The sequence below is a fragment of the Symphodus melops genome, assembly GCF_947650265.1.
Source record: "Symphodus melops genome assembly, chromosome: 1".
NCBI lineage: Eukaryota > Metazoa > Chordata > Actinopteri > Labriformes > Labridae > Symphodus > Symphodus melops.
The window spans coordinates 15204813-15230394 of NC_136691.1; the positions used below are offsets into that span (position 1 = coordinate 15204813).

At 41.2% G+C, this 25582-nt stretch overlaps 1 protein-coding gene across 4 annotated transcripts in view; it reads right to left on the reverse strand.

Moving 5' to 3' along the window:
• The window catches only part of plcb1l (phospholipase C beta 1-like), a 114208-nt gene extending 91366 nt beyond the window's left edge, over nt 1-22842 (reverse strand). For all 4 annotated transcript variants that reach the window (XR_013781414.1, XM_079370574.1, XM_079370573.1 and 1 more), the window contains exons 1-2: nt 22484-22842; nt 16453-16530 (exon numbers count right to left, since the gene is read on the reverse strand). Coding sequence is in view for 3 of the 4 variants with exons in the window: in XM_079370574.1 (XP_079226700.1) it covers nt 16453-16530; nt 22484-22582 (177 nt within the window). In the remaining variant the exon portion in view is untranslated. The remainder of the gene's footprint in view (nt 1-16452; nt 16531-22483) is intronic.
• Between the last annotated feature and the right edge of the window lie 2740 nt (nt 22843-25582).

Here is a 25582-nt window from a genome sequence, read left to right on the forward strand (position 1 = left end):
AATTATGTGTTTGTCTAAATGCTTTGATTAAAAATGGAGGACAATATGAGCATCAGCAAAGTGCTAAAGGCTTCATTGTCATCTTTACTTCAGTTGGTCTGCTAATGAATCAAGGCGCGCATATTCTCCGTGCCCCTGTCTTCTTCTCCTCTAATGGTGGAGGTGTTTTCCTCTCCCTCCTGTCATGTATTTCTCTCTCTCTCTCTCTCTCTCTCTCTCTCTCTCTCTCTCTCTCTCTCTCTCTCTCTTGAGGAGAAGAGTCAAACAGGAGCTGGCACTTGCTGAAGACTGCTGCACACTTCTTCTGCAACCTCCAAGCAGTTTAAATTTGATAGCTCACTATCATTGCACCAAATCGAATTGACTTTAGTGTAGTGAAGAAAGGCGACTGACCCACATTTGTGACATACTTAGTTGCTCGAGCGGAAATGGAATGGGGAGCAGCAGGGGGAAATTTTGGGGGGGTGGTAGACAACAGAGTGATTGCCTGGCACAAAACTTTCTGAATTAACTCGAATCAGCAGTAGAGACCCGCCAAAGTACATTGAGGTGACAGGTTATATTTTTTTATTCATGATTCAAACTGTGACTATGGACAAAATGTCCAGGTACAGCATTTTTATAGAATCAACGAGTTTCTGTTTAAGAGGGTTTTGTTCAAAATGTAATGCTTGATGTATGAGTCATATCTTTGATAGCAGGATATATTTGCTTTTTTTTCCCAATTCTCAAACTATTTTCCTATTTGGAGGCATGTATTATCTCCATTAAAAGCCAAACTTATTCCCTGTGTGTTGCTAATAAGCCTTGGGATGAGCACAATGGTGTAAAAAGAGACAGCAGTAAGCTAATTGCAACAGACTACAAAGGAATTCGTCTTAAAATGAAAGCAGCAGGGTGGCGCGAAAAACCCAGTAAAACTCAAGCTGGTGGGAATTACGGTCCTCTGAAACATCTGAAGGCTTTCTCATTCAATGACTCAAATTAATTTGTATCCAAGCAATCCATACAATGACAAAAATCAGGCAGGGAGAGCTTCCTTAATCTCAGACACGTGCTCTGAGGGTGATACAAGACATGATGCAGCCCTTCCTTACAATCTTGTAAATGGTTGACTCGAGATGTCAACAGAAAAAGAAATCCTGTTTTCTCTCTGTGATTATTAATAGTCACTATCCCACTGAACACTCCACCATCAGCTCTTAAATACAGTTAAAAAACCTCTTCGTAGCAGTCACCCACTCGAGCTATTGGACCTTGGTTTATGTCCAAGAAGCAGTGGAAGTTGTTGGAAAGCAAAAAAGGCTCGTCATTGCCGTAGTGGCAAATGGGACTTGAATGGAAGCCGTCGTCCACTACTCTGTTCCTGACGCAAAATTAATATAATCAAATCTATTAAGGCCTTTCTTTTCAATGACGATGTAAAAAGCAGCAGGAAACATTGGCGAGGCAGGAACAGAGAGGGGCAAGAAACCGAACTGAAGGCTACTCATGCATCAACAGAGTCAATACATTATACTGGTGTATAGTTCTTTTTTATGAGATGTGTTATGAGAATAAAGAAGAATTGGCTGTGGGGAAAAACTCAAGTCTTTGAAGAGGATCATTGTATTGATCTGGACTCTGAAATGTCTAAACCTTAATGAGAGTTTTGATTCGTTTCTTGAAACTTGAAAGTCTCTTGAAGTCTCTTTCAAAATTCTTGAGCAGGAAAACTGATAAACTTTGTTAAACACTGAGACACTTCAACAATCTACACACTGATAATATTATCTGTGTTTGTCAAGAAAAAAGTCTGATGGGATCAAAGTCCTTTTTGATCCATGAATATTGGGCAGTCTTTGTATAGTCTTTTTTAAGCTAGTTACCCTTTCTACGTCATGTTGAAATTCATCAAGAATAAGTAAGAACTTGTTTGACAAAAACAGTGGTGTAACGAAACGTTCAGATTATCAAATATACCAATAGTTAAATACTCTTTACTCATAAGTAAGTTATATTTGTGGGCCTTTATCAGACAGGACAGCTGAAGAGAGACAGGAACAGTTGGGAGAAGAGAGTGGGGGATGACATGTAACAAAGGGCAGAGGTCAGACTTCGAACCCATGACCGTAGTGAAGAGGGCTACAGCCTCCGTGCTAGCCTACTCATTGCCCCTTAATACTCTTTCAATACCATCAGTATAAAAATTACATTTTTACATATCAAATGTACCAAATCTTTTTTTTTTAAATGATCTACAATCACACATTCAACTCTAGACTTTAAGTCTGGGGATGTAAATACTGTCACACTTCAAGTGGATCTAAGAGATGATGGAGAAAAGATTGTTTTCATGAATGAATTGACTCATTGTTTAATATGAAAGCGTTGGCATAACGATCCGTGTGTTGTATCTGTTCAGTGACTTTGGCTGAATCAGAACTGTGCGGGTTGGTTATTAAAAATAGAAAACTATCCTTCTATGTGTGTTCAGAGAGACTCTTTCAGAAGGGAGTAAGATGATATATTATTTTTTCTTTTTGTATCCTGGTACTGAGTCTAAGTATACATTTCTAATCGCAACACATTTCACAATAGACACTCATTTTCACTTTGAGTAAGTGAAGGCTGTTTAATACTCTTCAGTACACACATGCTGCTGTTGGTGCTTTTGCATGTTGTCTTAAGATGATGTTCCAATTCTTTGTGCATTTTGTTAAAACTTAATAAAAAGCTTCTGTGACTCGATGTAACTGAATGTTTGTTTCACTTTCATCCTCAACCTTCCCACTGTCAGCAGTGAACAAAAGCCTTTTTACTGCTGTTAAAATGAAAGAGTGGAAACACTTCAGTAACAGTATTCTGTCTCTTTTTTTTTTTAAACAAACAAGAATCAAGAACTTGCCTTCACAGCGGGAAAAAGAAATCACTTAAGACAAGCATTCTGAATTCATTATTCTTTTAATTCTTTGTTCTTTTCACTTTCTCACTTCTTATCTTTCTGCTCTCTGCGATAGTGCGGATGAAAGAGAGAAAGAGAATAGAGGAACTTCATTACTGCCTAAACTTTTGACTTTCACTGCATTGTCAAAGACTGAAAAAATTAAAGGATAACTAATGTTTTTTTGACAAAAAAATATATTATATAAGGAATAAATAGTATGCCTTATAAAATAAGCATTTGACACCAAGACAGAGAGGAAGAAAGAGATCAATATTTTCAGCAATTTACTTCAATCTCAGTAAGTTAGCCTTATGATCAGTTAAAAGTTGTGTCAGAAACTTTAAAACAAGGACATAGTCTCAGTGACATCACGCATACCTTAGTGTGCACTCAAACAAGGTCCAGATTGTCCCCCCCCCCCTCCTCGTTCCCCCGCTGGACTGCACTCACACTGCTCCAGGACTAACCGGGCCCCAGAACGGTTACCACGCCTACATAACGTCAAAAACCACAATGCACAGAGAACACGACAGCATCTTGACTGACTTTGTGGCTTATTTTAAGTCACTTGGTCAGAAACAGCCATACTCTTTCATTCCAGAATTTCTTGATTATGGAGGCGATCATCATACTTATTGTCAACGTTGTGTACCTGTGCTTGTCCTTGTGCATGAAAAACTGTGGCGAAGCACACTTCTTCCAAATGTGCCAGGGCCAAAGAAAAGCTTGAGCATGGATCAGAGCACTCACACTAGACAAACAAACTGGCACTGTACAGGACGGAGGAGGGCCTACTGTGAATACTCCCTTGGGAGATGTTTTGAAGCCCAATGATGGCGGCCGCCATGTTGGAAATGCTACAATATCTCTACCTGACTTTCAACCAATACACAATAAAACCAAGCAGAAAGCTGGAGCTGAGGCGGGTCTTAAGTCTCCTGGCAAACAACAACTACAGACCCTCCAATCACTCAACTCTGTCACACCCCTACCTGTAAGTAATTTAAATAAAAGTATGAAAAAACTGTTAGTCTTAAAATGATAATAACTGATTTGTTGTTGATTAAAAAAAACCCTTTAACCCTTTAGGAATAAAGAAATGAGCTATAAATCCCAGCAACACATTTCACATGGTTGAGCAGAAATTGAAATCAGCATAACGTCCACATGCCTTGGCTTCAGTTTTTTTTTTTATAGCAGAGTGCTTGCTTGGTATGCATTTAGAAATCTAATCCTTGTTTCATGGTGGTGTCCACTGTTTTTCTATTTTTACCCAACCAGTTAAAATAAAGACAAAGCATACCGAAAAACTCTTCATTTTATGCAGACATATCCCGTTTGAAACCTGTGATTAGGTTTTCTTTTCTGCACACAAGCCCCTCAGTAAGGCCCTTTCGTCACACTTTATTCTAGTCCCTAAATTTGCTTCATTTTGCTTCACTTTTCATTTGGCAAAGAGATTAGTTGGATGGAGGGAGGATTATAAATTACAACATTATCCTCCCAGCTCTCTCTTTTTTTTTTTGCAGCATTAAGACCCCACCAAACAGATGAGCAACACGAGACTGCTGCGCTCCAAGCATCTTCGTCAAAGCCCGGGATAAAATAGGAAGGAAGTGCGCTCTCTTATTGAGGGCTTGTCTACAGTAGGACTTCAAAGTCTTTTGGCTGAATGCCTTTATTTGAAAGGGCTCCCTGAGGAGAGCAGCCACCTGGCTTGGTACAGCGACAACAGTCAAATCACAGCAGCAGGGGGGTTTTGAGTATTTTGCGGCATCAAAACACAAGCTGCATGGATTGGATTGTCATGGCAACTGGGCTGGTTTAACGTTTGAAGTGAAAGGAAGGAAAAAGAAAGAAGAGAACGAAAGAAAGAGCAGGAGTCTGTCTATATGTATCTGTGTATATGTTGACTTACAAAACAAAGCTCTCATACAATTTGTCAGGTCAGTTCACAGAAGCATCATCATTGAATTGTCTCAGCTGTAAATTCTCAGTTTATCGATCTAGCATACTTTAAACCTATAGAGCAAATCAATGAGTGTGAGAATCAAGTAATGCTTTCTGACCCGTGATAACGTTACTCACAGAAACCGTTTCGGAGATCAATAAACTACCATGGGCGACCGTGACCTCTGATTTCTGACCTGACCACATGATCAAAAAGTCCAACTTCCGTGACGTTCAAACAGAATCTGTCTACTGATCTACACATTTTATTGACAGTGACCTTAAAAGCCCGAATGAAGCCAATTCATCAGAAAGAGCTCCAATAAATCACATAATGAGCATTAAGATTTAAAAAAAAGCAAACAGAAATGATCATTTTAGGACTTTTAAATAACTGTATTTTAAGATAAGCTAAATGTAGCAAATGATTGTTACTTTTTCATGTGTGTGTGTGTGTGTGTGGGGGGGGGGGGTAGAGAAATTATTTTTGAGACCCTATGTTAGGGTGGTTGTCATGATCATGCTGTGACAGTAACATCATTTGGATTGTTTAAAAATTGTAGCTGGAGTTGTCTTGTGTTTTCATGCAGGTTTGAAAGATGTTTAAAAGTCACTCATTAACACACTCACTTTTTAATGATTTACACCCTTGTATCTGTGAACGTGTGTGTGCACGTGTGTGTGTGCTGTGATGTTGTTTTCCCCCCATAAGGTTACAGAGTGATGCAAACAGTGTAATAGAAACATGCAAGGGCAGCTATTGCACGTGAACCACAATCTCTTTGTCTAGATTAATGGCGTGCAACCTTTTCAGCTGCTTTGATTGGGCATTTTTATCACTTTCCTGAAGTAACATTGACGATGACACAACGCTTAAAAAGAGGAGTTCAGAATTGTGTCGCTTTGTAGAATTTAGACTGAATTAACTAAACCAAAAGTGTCTCAAAGGGGGATTTTTTTCATTAATTTGCCTTTCTCATTTGATTGGCCTTTTTAAATTAGCTCTTTTTAATCGACCCTTTGTTTGTGCAGCATTCCATGTGATGTGACGTTAAAAAAAGAGAAATGGCATTTTCTCATGGTTAGAAAGCATTAGCGTCATGAGGACGTTTGGCCTATATAAGACATGAGAGACGAAGTCGTCATTTTGCTCAGTCGAAATCTGACATTTAGAATTGTGTCTGGTCTATTGTGCACTACATGCAGCCTTTACTGGTCCAGCTTGGTCAGTGTGGTGCAGAAACAGTCCGAAACAAGCTGACGCTGACTGTTTCAGTTATGTTGTGATGCACAGCTCAACCAACAGCTCAGCTCTGTCACAACCATGCAAATATCTAACAGACAGCTACAACAGCAGCCTGACCTCGGCTGCACATTTAAATCTATTCAAATCATGGCCGTGACAGAATGACATCTCCAGACTCCAGTCAAACGCAGCTGCACCTCTGGGCCCATAAGCTACAGAACCTTACATTTGACATTTCATGCTACAGGTTTAAGTTTATAAGTAAGAAAAGGCCCACATTTTGCACAGCTTATATGCTGCCTGGGATAAAAATGACTCCCAGTTGCCTTGGAGGATAATGCAACATGGAATATATGAATATTTGAGTTTTCTTCTTCGTCTTCTTCTTTGCACGCAGGAACGATATCAGAAAATGCATTCTCGTGGAGGCAGGTAAAGATAAGCAATGAATAGAATTTTAACAAATACAAATAAAGTTGTTAACACTAAAGCATGGCAACCGTCAGTCCATCAAGAGAAAGGAATTACTGGTGTGAAATAGAGGTGGCTACCCTCAGAGCGATGCAGCTTATTAATGCAGCAAAACTAATATATGAACAGGGCAGGTAATAATGAAGAGGTAATCAGTGTGTCGAAAGACAGTCATGATAGAGTGTGCAGAGAGAGAGAGAGAGAGAGAGAGAGAGAGAGAGAGAGAGAGAGAGAGAGAGAGAGAGAGAGAGAGAGAGAGAGGGGAGACAGAAAGGAAAAGAAAGAGGAAAGAGTGTGAGAGTGAAGCAGACCTTTCAGCTGACTGCAGCCTGTAGAGCAGAGATTAAGTCAATTTACCAGCATCACTGTTAACCATACATCTCAGTGCTCCACATCAAAATTTCATTAAGCCCTTTATCTGGCACCAGAAAGACATGCATAGATTTTATACGCTTGAAATAACAGAGATTTTTTTTTTTCTTTTCACATTGTTCAAGTCAGTGGAACAAAGCTGGTAAAGAAAAAGTCGGTGTGATCATTTGAGACGTCTTCGTCCTCGGTACGTTTCTTTAGCTGCCATGCACTCTCTTTTACGCGCTCGACCTTTTCTGCTTGCAAAACCCTGCCAATCAGATGATAAGAAAGCCAATGACAGCACTGCTTTCTATGTCAAAGGAAAGGTGTCAACAGGATATGGAACATTTATTGACTCTGTAAACTAGAAATAGGACAGCATAAATGTTGTAAGTGAGACAAAGAGACGCTTCATCAGCCTCCTCACTCAAACAGACAGACAGTGAACATCTGACCAGACGAACATGAGCTGCTGTCTGGAAGCAGAAAATCTAACAATGCACACTCTCAATAGAAGCAAAAACACTATATGATATGGTTTTAACTTAAGTCTTTATTTCTATAACTGCTAATGCTTTCGATGTCTTTGTTTTTACAAACATTTCTGCCATTAAACCTATCATACATGTCCAACTAAACTGAAAAAACAACAACTTTTGCTTCAGCAGTTTTCAGCAATTAAGTGCCCAACCAGAAACTGTCAGAGGGAAGTACACACAATTATCTCTTAATATTTAAAACCCAAATAATGGTTCAGTTCACAATTGAACAAAATCGAAAGGGTATTCGATAATATACAAGCAAAGAGAGTCTGTGTGCGGGAATCAATAACATCATCCAGTGAGAAAGATGAATGTGCTTCTGTACAGCAGGTGTTCAAAAAGGACGTCAGAGGTTTATAAAAGGCAGTAATAACAATGTTAGGAAAACACTTAAATTATAATGCTGTTATCCTTTAAATGTCAGCCAGAGGAAAAAGAGGCGTTGGCTGCAGAGATGATGCAGTAAGTACAGCTAGTGTAACAGTCTCAGCTCCTCAGATCGTGCCTCCCCACCTATTCTTCCATCTTCTAAAACCTGAGGTTCACTACGCAGCTCTAGTGTGAGTTTATCACGAAGGGTGAGCCCTGCAGCCCAATCCTCAACAACAAATGGGAATTACAAGCTATATCCAATATCCAATGACATTTTCAGAATGAAGCTTACAGACCAGCTGGCACTTCATGTCGCAAAACTGTTTCGTTTCACTGACGTTTGTTCACCAAGACGACGTGGTTATTTTTGAGGCATGTAAACCAGTTTGTTAGATTGAAAATGCTTATGTTCCTCTACGTAACATAATATTAATAACACAACCATCACATTGTTAAATGAAGTAACTTACCTAAATGGTCAGCTTCTGAAAAGCCATTGTTGGCCATTTGTGTTTACACAGGGATAAAACCCTGTCCTCCTGGAATACCCATTCTTATTTGATCATCCACTGAAACGACTCAGATCCCCAGAGGTGCACTTTTAATACTTTGAACAGGCGAATAAAAAAACAAGACAGAGAACAGCTTCAAAAATGATGTAAGAGGTTTATGTACAGCGACGTATTTGGACACGGTGTTTGATTGGCTCCTTCAAAACTTGGAAAAGTGAACAGCCTGTTAAGGCAGGGCGATTTCATGTGGCTAAATCACATCTGAAGGTAGTCTTTTCCACTTTGTGTATATCCCTCCATGTTTTTACTGACTCTCAGGTTTAGCTGTTATCCTTCAGGTGCTGCATCATCAACATCATTTACGAGCCATGTGATTGGCTAAGCTTATCACTTGAATCCAGGATGTCTGAGCTGCTCAGTCAGAGCTGCTGCCATCCCTATGTTACCTCTGTTACCCTGGCAGACTCAGCCGAGGAGCAGGGATTCAAACTGTTGGCACCAGCGGAGCCTTAAATCAGCCAAAAGACTCTAAACGGACAAAAAGCCCTCTTTCCGGATCTGCGACTCAGGGTATTGTGAACCAACTCCAGTTTTTCAGGAGAGGAAATGAACAGAACCATGTCCCTCCTCCTTCTCTCTCTCTCTCTGTGTGTGTGTGTGTGTGTGTGTGTGTGTGTGTGTGTGTGTGTGTGTGTGTGTGTGTGTGTGTGTGTGTGTGTGTGTGTGTGTTTGTGTGTGTGTATGCTGGCCTGCCTGCCTGTCTAAGCGCGTATTTACCAAACCGTACACCGGCACTGCGTAGAAAAAAGCAGTCCTAATCGGAATTCAAGGAGAGAAACAGGGCGAACTGAAGCGCAAACAAAGGCTGAAGTCACACACTACCAGTTCTTTGAACACTTCTTTTCCTCCCAGCTCTAGTGAGTCACTCGACAATACCAACAAGTTCGCATTACATGCAGGCCCGTCTTGCTCACCTCTCACCTGCCAAGGTTAAGAGTTTACATTCTCTTGTTTTATTGTACGTCTGTAGCTCTGAGCTTAGCTGCTGTTCGTGTCACCCAATAAAAACTGGAGGGTGGAAAATAGCCTGCTTTTGTTTAACATTTTGTTTCAGGAAAAATTAGCTGCAACCAAATTCTCTTCCATTCTCGCTTCAAAATGGCACAGACTGGCCAGCGTAACAGCCATAATATTTAAGTGCTCGAGTGACAAAAGGTTTCGTTCTGCCCCTGAAAACTAATAAACAACATCCATAAAGATTTAGTAGCAAAACCTATGGCTGGCAATAACACAGCCATGACCTTCAGCTGCAAGTTTCAGCTATTCTCTCAGAGAGGGTCAGACGTTCTCTGATTGGCTGGAGGTACCACATCTGAGCAAGGAAAGATTTTACACTGTGTAGCTGTCAGTTAGATATTTTAAATAGCTGTTTAAAGCATTGCATGGATAGAGAACCTTGATGTCAGTGTTTAATGCAGTAACACTGTGGTGTCTTGCACTACAGTTATCCTTTATGTGGCATGGCGGGGCAAAGGGTGGGGGATGGGAGCCTGAAGTCGGTTTTGGAAATGAAACCTGACTGCTGAAGATACAAATGGAACAGTTTTTGCCGATTTAAGTGACTAAATTACAGCATTTACAGAAACCAGCTGCTACAGTAGTTATGAATATACTGTGTTTAGATATAAAATGTATATATTACATTGGCCATGTATTCGTGCTTCCATTTATTGCTTGTGTGTGTGTCATCTGTCATTGACAGGATACTTGACAAAGCGTCCCATTGGACAGCAACTAAAAACATATTGTGTCATGTGTACTTATCCAACAATGAAAAGGTATAACAATGAAAGCAAGTGACGGCGGGTTGAAAGAAAAGCAACAGTAGATTAAACGATTGACTTGTTTTGGTGTGATGTTGTCACGCTCATGAAGTGGCGGTGAGCGCTGCAGCCAGAAGGTTCAGGGTTCAAACCTCCGGTGAGCGAGAGAGGGGCCTTTCTGTGTGCAGTTCACATGTTCTACTCCAGTGTCTGCATGCATGGGTTCAAAGTATGTCACAATCCAAAGATGTGCTTGTTGTGTTAATAAATGACCACAGACGTCCCCGCGGTGCGAAAGGTTGTCTTTATGTCAGTCCTGAGATTGATTGGCGATCAATCGAGGCTGTACCTCACCTCTCGGTGACAGCCTGGACCGGCTCCAGTGGACCTATGCCACCCCAGATAACAGATGTAATCACCTCATCACACTGAATTAAGATGAAGTTTTATGAATTAAAAACTGTATTTTAAATGACAAAGATTTGAATCCCTTAGTTGCACAAGTCATGTGGGTTCAGATTTTCATAAACCAATCAAAATGTCAGCCTAAATGTTCTCACTGAAATGCTCATGACTCAAAAAAACAAAAAAAATCAAATCGTACACAGCTCACAAAGGGATGTGATACAAGTCATTTTCCTCATCATGATCACCTTTTTTGTTTTCTTGTTCCTACTTTCTCCCTCATTGTTGTTCTCTTTCATCCCTGCTAAAGATGAAATAGGGCCTCTGCGTGCCAGACGAGAACTTGGCAGAGGTCACAATTCCCTCTCAGTCGATTGGCTGCAGATTTATGCCTCGTCTCTCAACACTGTATAGCGCTGACGAAGGTGGAGGAGTAACAGACTGGGTTATCACAGAAAATTGCTGTGTTGGGTGAAACAGATGTGTGAACTCTGCTATGACAGAGCTATGAGAAGAGGGTGTGTGTGTGTGTGTGTGTGTGTGTGTGTGTGTGTGTGTGTGTGTGTGTGTGTGTGTGTGTGTGTGTGTGTGTGTGTGTGTGTGTTTCTTTCTGTGCTTCAAGTGTGTATTTTCCTGAACATAAAGCAAACACTCCTGATTAGGTCGATTTGAGGGTTCATTCAGAAATGTCCCACGCACGCCAGATGCCAAATGTGTGAGTTTGGTGTTGGCCTGGGGTTAACTGTCTTTCACCTTTGAACATCATTCAGTACCGTATGCTGAGTGCTCGTCCAATGAATGTCCTGAAACTGGCACGCTGCTGGAACATAAATCTCCTGACAGAACGAATTTAACCTTTTCTCATAACCACAGCCTGCCAGGAGAGTACACACACACAGACACACACACACACCCACACACACCAGGAAACAATGATATCAGTTCCAAAGTGGCTACATTCTCCAGAATATAAGCAGGGGCTGAATAAGAATGTGACATTTCCAAGGTGTGTGCTGTCGCATGGCAACTAAACTAAAGCCTGTTAATTTGTATGAGTCAGTCCACCTCTCAGCAATTGACAAGCTCCTCCCCTTGAAGGCTCAACCAACAGACCGGAGGAAAAATACTTTTAACGTAGCAAAGAAGCACCTGTTCCTGTTGGACATTACAGGAATGTGTTTGGGTATGTTAAGGTGTCTAGAAGTGTTTGGGTGTGTGGAGTTCGCTGCTGGAACTTGCAATGATGAATGTTGTTAACTCGAGCACGACAAATGAGACCGATCAAGCTTGTTACCATGGTTATGTAACTGGTAAATGTGAAATAGTCGACCATAATCGAGACTGGAAACAGAGGGTTATATTTATCACAAAAGTGGATTGTGTAGAATAACACAGAAGTCACGGTGGTGATTTTGCCTTCCTTGTTTCTGAGCAAATTCTTTGTGAGCAGAAGCCAAACAATTACACTCTTAAAATAGAAGCTGTACAAATAAGTTAATCTGTCACCAACACAGTTTCACAAAAGCTATGTAATTGCCCGTTTCAAACTTAGCGATGCAAATCTGTCGAGAAACACTGAAAGGAAGTATTATTGGAAATCTCTGAAGAAGGCCTTGCATGTGTACATGTTAACAGACAGGTGATACAAAGACTTAGCATGTAATGAAGGAAGGAATGCACATGTCAAGTCATTTAATGTAAATTAAAACTTTGAAATGAGAAGTCGCTTTGGTACCAAGGAGTTAAATGTTTGGAGCGTGACATGTTTTAGTGGATTACCCTTATGACTGTTTCATATGAGCACATTACAATATATGCCTGTAAGTACACAAAGAATCACAGCTCATAACTGTACATACTTTTCCTCAATAAGACCCTCCCCTGTCATGGTCCCTGTGTTGGTATTCATTTACTGTACATGAGCTGACACACATCACTGCTTTACCACTGACCATTCTGTATGTAATGCTGCAATATAGTCATTATGATTATCATAATAGTGGCATCATAGCTCTCAGTGCCGTTGCTGTGGTTGTTGTCTGATCTCTTTTACTCCATCTGCGAATGTGTTTTGTGTGTGCGTCTGTGCAGCTTAAGGAGAGATCGAGCAGAATCAAAAAAAGCCAGCCAAGTGGACTCTGGAATAAACACGTGCAAACATGGCTGAGTTATGACTGCAGGAGTTTATGTAGCAGTTCCTTGAATAAAAAATACAGCAATGTGCACACAGAGTTACAGGCTCGCATCGAATGAGAACCCACAAAGTTTGCACCTGTTCCTGTCCTCAGAGCACAGATTGTTCAATACCTTTCAACTATATCGCACTATATTCAATGTCTTCAACAAGAGGTCCATTGTTCAAGCTCCTGTTTTGGCAAACACCCATCAGTAAAGGGAGAGGAGAGTAAAAAAGTTGAATGCGTTTTATCTTCAGACTACTGGTTTCTTAGCTCGCCCCATGAGATTCTCCAATCATTAAGTCCACTTGAACAGGCAACTTAATGTGACAACAACAAAGGCATCAAGATGAAACTTGTGGGATCCCTGAGTCATCAACCAAAAGGGCAGCCAGGAAGAAAAAAAGCAAAGAACTCACGCCTGAACACATTTGACATTGAGTTTTTACTGCTGTCAAAAGCACACTTTGTCTTTCTGATGCTTAAAGATGGCTGAAATCCACTGCTGCATCAGACTGATTGAAGAACTCATGACTAGATTGAGAAGCCAAACCTTGGTATTAACAGCTATGTCCTTCTATCCCCTCCCCCTTTCTATGACTCAATCAAACAGGCTAACACAACGTATGCAAAGGAACCCTCCAAAATCCTGGAGCATGCTTTAAGAGTTCCAAAAAAGTCACAAACACACATTTTTTTGCTAGCTGCGCCACAATGGCAGGAAGCTAACGTTTGACATTGCCAATTGTTTTAATATCACATTGAGTATTTGTGACCGCATTGAACAAGTTCAAGTCTTCATTAGATATCTAACTGTATGTTTTATGATGTTGTCATTGACCTCAAGCAAATACCACATTTTTTTAAATGTACCCGTCCAAGCTGAGGAATACATATTTTCTCCATCTTCTGCTTGTGACTGCAACTTTATTAAACCTCTGTCTGACAGATTCAAAAATGATAATGCTCTCCTGTGGAGGACATTGAGTCGTTTGAAGTCAAAAGGCGTAATAGGCAAATTGAGTAACAGGTTGGTGATGTTAACGTCAAGTCTAAATTGCCTAAAATCATATTTAACATTTGTCCAAGTTATTAACTTAAGTACAAAGCACTCACAAACGTTCCTTAAGGAAATGGTCTTAAAACATTAAAGTAACATCGAAGAAATCTGTGAAAAAATTAAACAAAAGTTATGCCCACCACTGATTTTTTTTTTCCACTCCAAGGAGGAAAAACCCCTCCTCGACTGCTGTACAGTTAAACTTGTCCCAGGCGCACAGTAAACAGTACGACTGCAAATAAAGTAAATAGTAAGAGCTGCATCCATCAGTGACAGTGAGAGCACAGTCACAGTAGGCACACTGAGTGCAGTTCTGCTGTGCTTCTGAAGAATCTGAGGAATGCTTTAACTCTGCAGGCCATCAGACCGACTCTCCAACAAACACACACACACACACACACACACACACACATTACAGCTGGACACAGCATCCTAACTTGTTTGAATTGGTCTGGGGAACAGATGTGCAGTACCATCATGAATGGCGTAAGAGACAAGATCATGTGAAACATTGTTCCAAACATACAAACACATGCTTGTGTTGGCACTAAGGCAGCCTTTCTCTGTGCCCTAATAGAGTTCTGTCCCGGCTGTGGTTGGAATCAATTTGAGTTATAATGTGTGTGGTTAGACTGCTCTCAGTGCTGAGACACAGAACAGACACACACACACACACACACACACACACACACACACACACACACAGACACACACACACACACACACACACACACACACACACACACACACACACACACACACACAGACACACACACACTTTCTTCATTGATTGTTTATCCCCCTCTTTTTTTCACATGAATTTACAGTACAGTAGGCTGCCATCATTATAAAATACAGTTGTAGAAGTAGTGGTCCACTCATGATGTGTGTGCATGTGTTTGTGTATAGAGGCGTGTGTGTGTGCGCAGAGGTAAGGTCTCGGTCAGCACTCCTGTCTGTGCTCTGGTATGGCTGCAGTGAATATCCTCATCTTGGCAAACATAAAATCAATGGTAGCTATTAATTAGTCTACCTCTGGCTGCCTCTGCTGATTCAGTCATACACACAAATAGAACAGGAGCACATTACACTCGTCAAGCTGTTCGGCGTTAGATTGGATTTTTAAATGGAGCCGCTGGATAGGTACACTTGAGTGTAAATTAAAACAGTAAACATCAACTTTACCAAACAGGAATGGTCTCTGAAAACGACCCACTTTCAAAGTACAACTAAGGAAAGTTCATTTCTTTACAAAATGTGACATCATCAGGTTTCTGAAATTTTACAGCTTTGTTCCTGGTTAATATAAAGGACTGCGAACCAGGGAAAAGACCGGGGAGGAGAAATAACACAATGCACTTTGGAATATTCCCACAGGTGTCATGTTAAGCACTGCAGGTGCAGCAGTTCAGATTTCCGATCACTGCTTTTTACTGGCTTGAGTAAAAATGGAGAAATTCCTGTTGTGTTAATAACATTATGATGAAAAGATGGGTCAGGGATCAGGATCATCAAAAATGCAATATGACACTGCTAATAAAAAAAAAAAACAATTGAAAGCCCTCATTTCTTAAACACGTCATGAGCAACACTTCAAAGTAACAAAAAGCCCTGACAGAAGTCAAAAGATTCCTTTTTAATCTGCTCAGGTCTGTTTAATGCATTCAGGCCATTTCGAAGCCTGTTATCATTTCCCATACAGCTTCTGATCTTTCAATGATAATCTAAATTGTACTATGATAATTTCTTTTCAACTCCAATGCCAAACGGGTCCACCACAGAATACCAATCATGGTTGTCATGGTGATGAGCAATGCTGGTGCAATGACAGAAAATAGTGATGAAGTTGGGTTGCTTCGGGCAACTGTCTGTAAAATGTGTGGACAAATGATTCTTCTGCTGTGGCAATAAAGCAGCTCTTCAAGCCGGAGGCACAGTAATATCCCACAGCAACATCACTCAAAGACAAAAGCAATCTTCTTAGTACAATTCACGTCAGAATAGCAGGGGATCTTACCAATTTGTAAACACAAATGTCAATGCATTATTTTATTATCTGTGCCTGGATCTCTACCCTTAATTAACTGCCTTATCTTATTCAGGAAACTTCTGGAACACCTGCCATATAAAAGAAGACCAGAACGAAACAGAAAAAAAAAAAAAAACACTATGCTGAAAACAGTGCATACTCACCCAGGCCAATCACTACTATTTGTTTTGGACATGTTCAAAATTCAATCATTCTCTGTATGTTGGTTTAAAAAGACTACATGTAACTACAAACCTTTGTAAAATACTGTTCTTCATACGCAAGGGAAAAAAAGGAATTTCAAAGAAATGGTACAAACCTGAGCCCCCAAAACTCACTCACTTGCAAAGCAGCAACCTTTTCTAAGAAGTGGAAGAAATAGACCGACTTCGTAGCAGACAAAGAGAATGCTTGCTCCTTGTGACGCTCAATGAAAATTGTCTTTTTGCTGTTAATGCGTTATAATAATTGTATAACATAATAATATATGATAAGAAAAAAAATTGGAATGTGTTGAAAAATGGGCTTCACAAGAATAAGCCTCAGGGCAATGTGAGACTAATTAAGTTGTTTGCAGAAACTCACCTTGTTCTGGTCGGTCCAATACAGGAAGTATCCTTTGGGGTCGACTGTAAGAGTCACCGGGGTCACAGTTGTAGAGTCCTGGAGAAAAAGGCAGAGAGAGAGAGACATCTGGAGTCAATGTGTGCTTACATCTGTGTTTCCCTGTCTCAGTCTGTGTGTTGAAATTAGTGCGCGTGTGTGTGGCAAAATATTCTTTGAGTAAACTCATTAATTCATTTCTCAAGATCAAAGCTAAGTTCTTGTTAAACTACAAGCATACTGGAATCTAAAATGACATTAAAAGTCCTGTTTATGTTGTTAGCACGCGCACAATCCTTTCCTTCTAGGGTGCTTGCCTCCACCATGAGCTGGCATCCCCACAAATGACCAAGCAGCTTGATTTGTGTGTGTGTGTGTGTGTGTGTGTGTGTGTGTGAGAGAGTGTGCGTCTGTACAGGTTGTTACACAGCTGATGTTTCCATTTCCCCCTCTTGTAACAGACAAATGCTTTCTCACAGCTCCTGCATGCAAACTGCCCTCACACACACGCACACGGTTTGACCCTGAGGCATACATGGCAACGCCAGATATTATTGGATGCATCTATAAAAAGACGGAGCCTTTGCTTTGTGTTCACGGACGCTGCGGTTGTGCTGAACAGTAGCATATTGTCCTCCTCAGTCAGCCAGGGCGGTGAGTTCACAGAGATGGAAGCTGCACAAAGTGTCTTCAAAGCGTTTTCATGTGGCATTTAATGATGTCTGATCACAGCACTGGGGGACACAGCTAATGGTTGGCGTCTGCTGCATGCTTGTCGTACTTGGGTGCGACCCTGGGAGACATGCGGGGTAGCATATCATGAAAGGGTCGTGCTAAAGACAGGGAAGGAGGAAAGGAACTTGGGTTATACAATAAGAATACTCTTTATAAAAAAATACCCTGGAACACCTGCTCCCTAGAGGAAAGAGCAGACTGGTTCGATGTCGCTCGACGCCGTGGCCACCAAACATCGCCGTGAAATGAAATAATTAGGGAGGCTCGAGAGAAGTCTTTTTGGTTCTGTTCAGTGTTCACGTGATCGAACAGTCTCTGCCGTCTTACATGAATAACAAAGGATGCAGCTCGTACCAGTGAACACCTGCAGCATGTATACACCGGCAGACGCACATACGGTGCTTCAAGCCTGAGGACAGGAAAGAAGCTTCGTGATTTGGTTGGACATCTCAAACCAAATGGAGCCCCATACATCTCCACTCAAGTTACAATCCAACGTCTTCGCTTCAATTTGGGGTGCAATTTCATTTTTCCGTCCTCCAAAAGACGTCAGATATTTCAAGAAAGGTTTTAAAACATTGACTTGGAGCAGCCCTTTTAAAGTTAATTGCTTTTATATTTTTAAGAAAAGAGGGGAAATTCCCTAATTGGGTAAAATGTGGCGACTGATGCTGTCCATGATGCCATGTAGAGAGTCAGAAGACCACTTAAGAGCAGTGGGGCTCTGCTCAAAGATGTGGGAGCAGCTTTTTTTTCCTAATATCTCTCGCTCTCCATGGCCACCGCTACGAACACATTAAGCCATTATGGACTCCTTTCCTCAAGGGTCTGCACATTTACGAAAAACATAAGTACTCACGACAATGTGGATTAGAGTTCAGGGTGATCTGTGGAGATTACCACCTTCCAGTAGTGGTGCTGCTCGCGCTTTCTTATTGTCATTTGACTGTTTTGTGGATTTGTCATTAATGGGAAGGCGGCAGCAGCAGCTTTCTCGCTGAACTAAAGGGAGATTAGCGACTGGCTTGTGAAAATACGAGCACCCTGAGGGAACCAAACCCAGGCAGGAGGCATTACCATCTTTTCAGTAAAGAGTTTGTACCATTAGCCATCACCTGAGGGGCTGAGTTAGAGAGGGGATTTGAGCTCCACATATTTCTGTTTTGTATGCTAATGACATATTCTACTACTTTTAAGGGATTTTTAGGTTCCCTGTGTGGGCTGATAATATCTTATTCAATACACACCAGACAAGAGAGGCTGATACAAGCTTATAAATATCTCTGTTTACATCCGCCAAGTATCATCTTTCAAATATTCCACACATCTTTGCCAGCGGCTGTCAGTGATCTTTAAGACTAAAGCCCCATTTCCACTAGGCGGTTCAGTTCGGTTCGTCTTGGTATGGCGTGCCTTTTGTGATGTTTCCATAGACTGAAGCCGGGAAAGATTCCCGAATTACCAACCTGTACTGCCCTAGTTTTTGGGACCCTTCTGTTGGGGTGCCAAGTATATCGATCCGACCCTAAAAGGTGGAGCTAAACACTGCAGCCTGTTGATTGGCCCCGTACGACAGCGACATTAAAAGACAAACACAGTCCTGTCGTGTTTAAATACACGTCTGTATTTGTCCTCGCGGCACACAGCCTTCTCTGAAACAAAGCTTGATTGCGTTTGGTAACAAAGAACCACATGCCAATGCAGAGTTCCTCACTCAGAGGTGTGTTAATAGTCCTGATATCAAGCGTCCGTAGTGCAAAATACTATGAAGTTATTTCTCCTCTCCTTTCTTTTCCGTTTGTCCTTCTCCTTTCATTACTTTCCTTTCTCCTCTCACAAAAAAAAAAAATCAGCAGCGGTGGTATATTTCAGGAGTGGCACACCGCCACTGCTAAATGCATACAGGGGAAACACTGCAATGACAAAGTAGAGGAATTGCTGGCTGTTGGTTTGTGTTTTACTGTGTAGCGTTTTTTTTTCTTTGTAGAATTTGTTAGCGAGATAAACTGTGTCACACTACTATAATGTCAAGCTATTAGATAGCTGGCGTGGCTATCAGCACCCGGCTTAGATGCCGCCTACCAAATATGGCACATTTGGCTGTGGAAACACAAACATTATCAGGCTTGATTGAACCAAACTGTACTGATTCATACCGGACGGGCTTGGTGAAAGTGGGGCTTAAGGTTCCCTCTGCTAGAGGCTTTGGATGCCTGCCTACCCTCCACTCTCTCTGAATAGGAGCAGCCTTATGACAGCCATCCGTGCTGAATTGGGCCATTTGAGCTGAGTGAGTAAAACAACATTTTGAAGCACAACCAGGAATCTCCTGGGTCATTGCAGCCACAAGTTGTCTTCAAGTGGCAACAACAAAAGGCACACAGTGTGAACATGTGAGTTTGTGTAAGGACAGCGGGGAGGTCTGGGACTTTGAGGATTTCACAAACATTTTAAAAGGTTTGCTGGATTCAGAGAGTCTGATTCAGAGACCTCGTGGCTGGTGTTGAGAGAACACAGCAGCTATCTATACACAGACTGTATACAAACAAAAAAAACACGTGTTTTTTAACATGTTCTTTGACCACACTGATGTCATGCAGAAAGAAAATCAGTCAGTTTCACAAAAAAGAAATTCACACATTTAAATATTTGAACTTCTTAAACAATTTCTTTTGGACAGGGTTTAGAGGGGAGCCCAACATCCGAAGCCGCGATAAGAGGAAAATTATTTAATTCAATTCTTTTGCTCTTGCAATCTATTACAGCCTTCTCTCGGTCGCCAGCTCGCTATTCTGTGTGATTCTTTCCATGAATGATACAGAGAAGGGAGAGGATGGAAAGAGGGCACGGGAAATGAAACAGATAAAGTATCAGAGGGGTGTGTGTGTGTTTTTACAGGAAAGGCCTGGTGGGCATTTGGTTCTGTAGATAGGCCCACATGCATAAACTATAGTACACAAACAAGGCTATTAGGGGAAACAGACTCCTGCCTCTTTCTCTCTCTCTCTCACACACACACACACACACACCCACACACACACACACACACACACACACACACACACACACACACACACACAGACCTTTATAAAAAAATTCTGACCAGAGGGCTGAAGGGGTGAGTGCTCAATCTCATTGATAATTATTAGTTAAGGAAATGCTTAAGCTTCCTTGTTTAAGTAGAAGATTGATGATTGACAGAGTGGTAGGTTTGTAATTGTGCATAATTTCCTCTCTGCCATCTGTACTGACCACATTCACACCAACAATCATCCATCTGATACCATCTGCAGTGCTTGAATCACCTGAGCTTTGTGAATGTGATAATTTCACAGTGAATATTTTAGGAAGACATCAAATAAGCTATTTTTCAAATGGCCACTTATATAAATCTCATAAATCAGCTCCCATTCTTTTTTTACATCGAGATCTCAAGGCCTGTGTGCATCTTTTTAAAGCCTGACCAATAAATCCGATCGCAAACAATATGTTCTTTTTTTTTTGTACAGAACATCTTTTGTGATTCAGAAGATGCGACCCCATGACGAGCGTGCTCCACCGTCTCGTTAGTCTCGACACAGTCTGCAGCACATGTAGCAGATATCACAGCTGAGAGGTCAGGGGTTTGCACAGAAACAAGTTGACAACGTGTAACGCTGTGTAATATTCCTTGATGAACATGCTATTTGTATAAGGGAGCAGGCTCCTGATTATTTTTGCAGAGATAAATCAGTGTAAAATCAGTGCACAATCCTCTTAAGAAAGGACACTGGACGCCATATCAGGTATCGATAGATTTCTAACCCACACGCTGACAAGTCCTTTGATAGATAAGAGGATTAAAGGATTAAAGAAAATGTACTGATGACGATGCTGACAGTCAACAAATCTTCAATCAATTTCAAGCCGAAACATATAAACATCTGTTGGATTTATCTTTATAATTATAAAGATTCTCTGCTTTTATTAAATTCATTCAGGGAAAATTAGGTCTTCTGACTTTTTTTGGGGAAAATTTTGGTGGCTAAAGAAACAAGTTACAGACACCCCCTTTGGCTCTGAGGAACTGATGAGTTAATTTATGGTTAAATGTCAGTTTATGGACTTAAAGATGTGTTGATTGATTGAGAAACAAATTATTATAAATTATTGTTAGTTACGTCTCAAAACATTTTGGTCTCAAAAACCCTAAATAGGCTTGGCTCTAATGAGTCATCTAGATTTTCTTTGAGACTGTATTGATCCTGTGGGGGCAGCTATGGCTGCATTGGTAGAGTTTGCAGGTTGGGGGTTCGATCCCCAGCTCCTACAGCAACAGAGGCATATGAACGTGATTACTATACTTCAAATGAGACAATGACACTAAACTCCTTGTGAACCACCAATCCGAGTGACCAAATAGATTTTTTAAATAATAACCATCAATACTTCCTTAATATTCAATTGCTCCAACAACAAAGAGACGTTGTTGTTTGTAGAAATCAGGAGAATACATTCAGAGAAAGTGTCTTTCAGAATAGATGGAGAGCTATTGTGGTAAAAGCAGAGGACATGGAAATAATTATAATGAGGTGAATCCACTAAAAGGTCAATCATAAGTCAAACAGCTAATCATCTACAAAGGATCATAAGAAGAGGAGGCGATTTGTTGTTTGGGACAGGTGCAGCAGTGCGATATAGCTACTGTTGATCTATAGGACGGCTATAACTGTCATGTTTTCGCAGGCTACTCATCAGCAGCGTGTAATCAATTTTAATCAAGGTCACTGCACTCCATCTATCCTGTTACTGCTTCGGACAAAACAAGAACAAGCTCAAGCTCGATCGTTTATTTTCAACTGTTGCCTTGTGGTTTCACGCTGAGCCTCGACACGCTAATTAATTGTTAATTGATAAAAACGTTTCCAGAGGAAGGATGAGGGGCGAGCTTAATCTAAATGTTTAGTCTGAATTAATGAGCGGGGCACACATTCTCACACACACACGAAGCGCTGTCAAACACGCGCGCACCCTATTGCGCGCGCACGTACTACAATAAGGAAATGTAAATAATAAAGCACATGTCTGCAGACGATATAGCTCCTGGATTCTTTTCATGCATTGAACCATCAGCACCCGTTAATGCAGTCCCCACTTAGAATTACACCTTTTGGATATATTTCATGAGTATGACTATGTAACACGTTGTAGTAGGTTAAAAAAAAAAAAGCGTGCAGAAAACCTCCATCAGTGGAAACAAGCAAAGACTCACTGCCGGAGTCTTGTGCAAAATACTTACATCATCCCATTTCATAAATTTGCTGCCCTTTCTCAGGCTCTCGGGGACGGACACTGGCTTGAGCTGCAGCGCATGAACTCCAGGCTGTGCCCCTGCCATTGACTCATCTACTCTTCTTGACGCACGGAACGGCTAGAAAATGACTCACTTCACTCTTTTCTATTCTTATTTCTCTTCCCTTTCTGATGTAATCTGCTTAAAAGCAGACTGACGGAAGTCGACTACTGCTGCCAGTATGTCATGCCCGCATTGACGGCGGCGGTGGCGCGTCTCAGGCTTTGGAGAGGCTGTGGAGGCGGACGTAGACGCAGCGGACCGGGGCCAATAACGGACTGACGGACTGACTGAGCGACATGCAGCTAAAGACGAGGAGAGAGAGATAGAGAGAGAGAGAGAGAGAGAGAGAGAGAGAGAGAGAGAGAGAGAGAAGGAGGGGGTGATCAGAGTGAGTTGCTGTCTGGTTTCAAATTGTACAAGTCAATGTAGGGACGAGATCAATGATTGAAGTGATCTAGCGCCTCCCTGCGTCCGAGGCAGTATGATATTCGTGAATTGCCCTAAATTTGTTTGACTACATTTCAATCAGGATTCACGGAGGTGTTGGAGTCCGAATGTCTCGACACTCAGCAAGTGCATGCAACATGTATCAAGTTTGGATAATTATTCGAATGTAAGTTTCAAGGTATTTTCCTGTGGAAATTAAAATACATTAAATGAGATTTGGGTGTTAATAATAAATAATCTACCTGATATTTTAACATCTATCCTTTAATATGTCGTATGATTAATACTTTCAGTGCAGACGTAATGTCCACAAGTCCCTCCTGTAAATCTTTTAATTGATCTCACATCAAAGCGAAGAATTTTAATATTTGTTCGGACTTTTCGCAAATTGTAGTGTTTAGATTGGAACAATTGATGAATGGCAGAATAAAAGGCACTATAGTTGTGCAACTTCTGACGTATGGGTAAGTTTTGAATATATATGCACATTGCAACATTGATATAAAGCAACCAGACTCTTGACTTCTCCACTTCCCACAAGGAATCAAATAGCCACAGGCTGGTGCAGGGTGGACGGGAGGCTGCAGCAAGTGATGGAAGAGTTTATTAGATGAGTGGTAAGAGGTTTGGAGTGAGGAATGATCCACCATCACACAAAGTGTAATGAAAGTGGATGTTGCAGGATGTGAGTGAAGACATGGTTTGATTAAAGCAAAATGAAGGGATTTCATATTTTGCTGACCAGAGTTGAAATCTTGGTTTGAAATTCGGCGTTTGAAATTAAGCGATTAAATATGAAAACTATTATGAGGATAGATCAAATTTACAAAAAATTCAACACAAAAAGTGAAACTGGTGTAATAAAACTTCTTCTGTAGGGGTTGGATGTTAATACTCTTTTGACTGGGTGGAAAATTGCGAGGCTTAGTTTAGTTTCTATTATCCCTGCCTTGTCATTGTGTTAACGTAACCAATCTATCCTCATCACAAGATCATCATAAGATATGCATAACCCTATAGATGGGAACAGGTGCTACTTTAATTTCAGATATCAATCCACACCCTTCATATAGAATAGGTTTCTGTTTCAGTGTCCACATGTGGCTGTTGGCCTTCTTACTAATTCAAGATAAAAACTTTTTTTAAAGTTTTGTGAGTCACGAGTCTGTCACCGCCTTTAGGGTTTTTTTTTTGGTTTAACTTTCTTATTAAATAAAACATTAAACCCTTCTGGGCTTTGTACCACCCACACTGTTTATTTTCTGTCATTTCCAAAAGGCAGACAGCAGACTCCTTCAGTCCTCGGAGCAGTTCTCCCTGTGTGTCTCTCTGTGGTCGGTTGCTGACCGTCAGACACGTCAGAGAAGTCTAACCCGTCAAAGTTTGACGGGCACTTTTCATGTCAGTCGTAACACTGGTTTGTTTGGGTTTGGTCTCTGTCATTAGTGATTGATTAATAGTGACAGTTTGAGGACCAGGCCCTGAATGGAGTCAGAGTGAGATGACAGCTCAGGAAAGTGAGAGAGGGATACAAGTGTGTGAGGAAAAAGAGCGAGAGGAACGATACGAAGGCAGGAGAAGGGGGGGAATGCTTTCACATTTACAGAAAATATTTTCTGATGAGTCATAATTAGAAGTAGAAGTCCTCATTTGAACAAGAACACATGTACAGCATACTGTTGTACCAATGTGGAGACAAATGTTCTTATACTCTAAATGAGTCATTGTTATCCTGCCTTTCTCAGACTGTGGTATCTGTCATCCATCTTCCTATCAGCCCTGAGGTTGCAGCTAGCTCTAAAATCAGCCAAAGCACTCTTGCATGAAAGACAAGAAGCCCACAGAAAGGAAATAATTGGATTGTCAGTAAATAAAAGCACTAAGACCACAGTTTTTCTATCCACTTCATTCAGGGACTCTGAGATCCTCAAACAGATTTCCGCAATGTTCTTTGATTGAAACAAATTACACCTGGCTGTTGTGGCAGCAGACATCTGAGCTGCATCAGGAAGAATGTATGAGTGTGTAAGAATTAAGGAATAATTTATTAAACAGGCAGATTGTGATTCTTTAAGGAGTCCCAAAAATGACTCACAAAAGCACAAAAGCATCTTTTGTCAAAACTATGTATCCTCTGGAAGCTGTGACAAATTTGCTCATATCCTCTGCTGCTGTTGCTGCCGACTTACCTGTAGGGGAGACCAAGAGGCAACAATTTGAAAAGGGATCTACTTCTGCATCATCTTGTGCATGGCGAAAAATGGGACCCTAATGCAGCTCAGTCTGTAGATAACCCACCTCGCATGTAAAGAGTCCGCACTGCATCAACAACAGGTTCAAATCCAACTTCAAACTTGGTTTTTTTGTCTTCAATAATTTGACTTAATTGTTTTTTAGGAGGTCGCAGTGTATTGTCCTATAGTCTTCATTTCAGTCGATTGAAAAAATGTTTGGTCATCTCAAGTGCAACATAAGAACAAGGACCGAGACGTCGCCTGGCATGGCGGAGACGGAGCCCCACCCTGGAGCCAGGCCTGGGGTTGGGGCCCTTAGGAGAGCGCCCGGTGGCCGGCCTTTGCCCATGGGGCCCAGCCA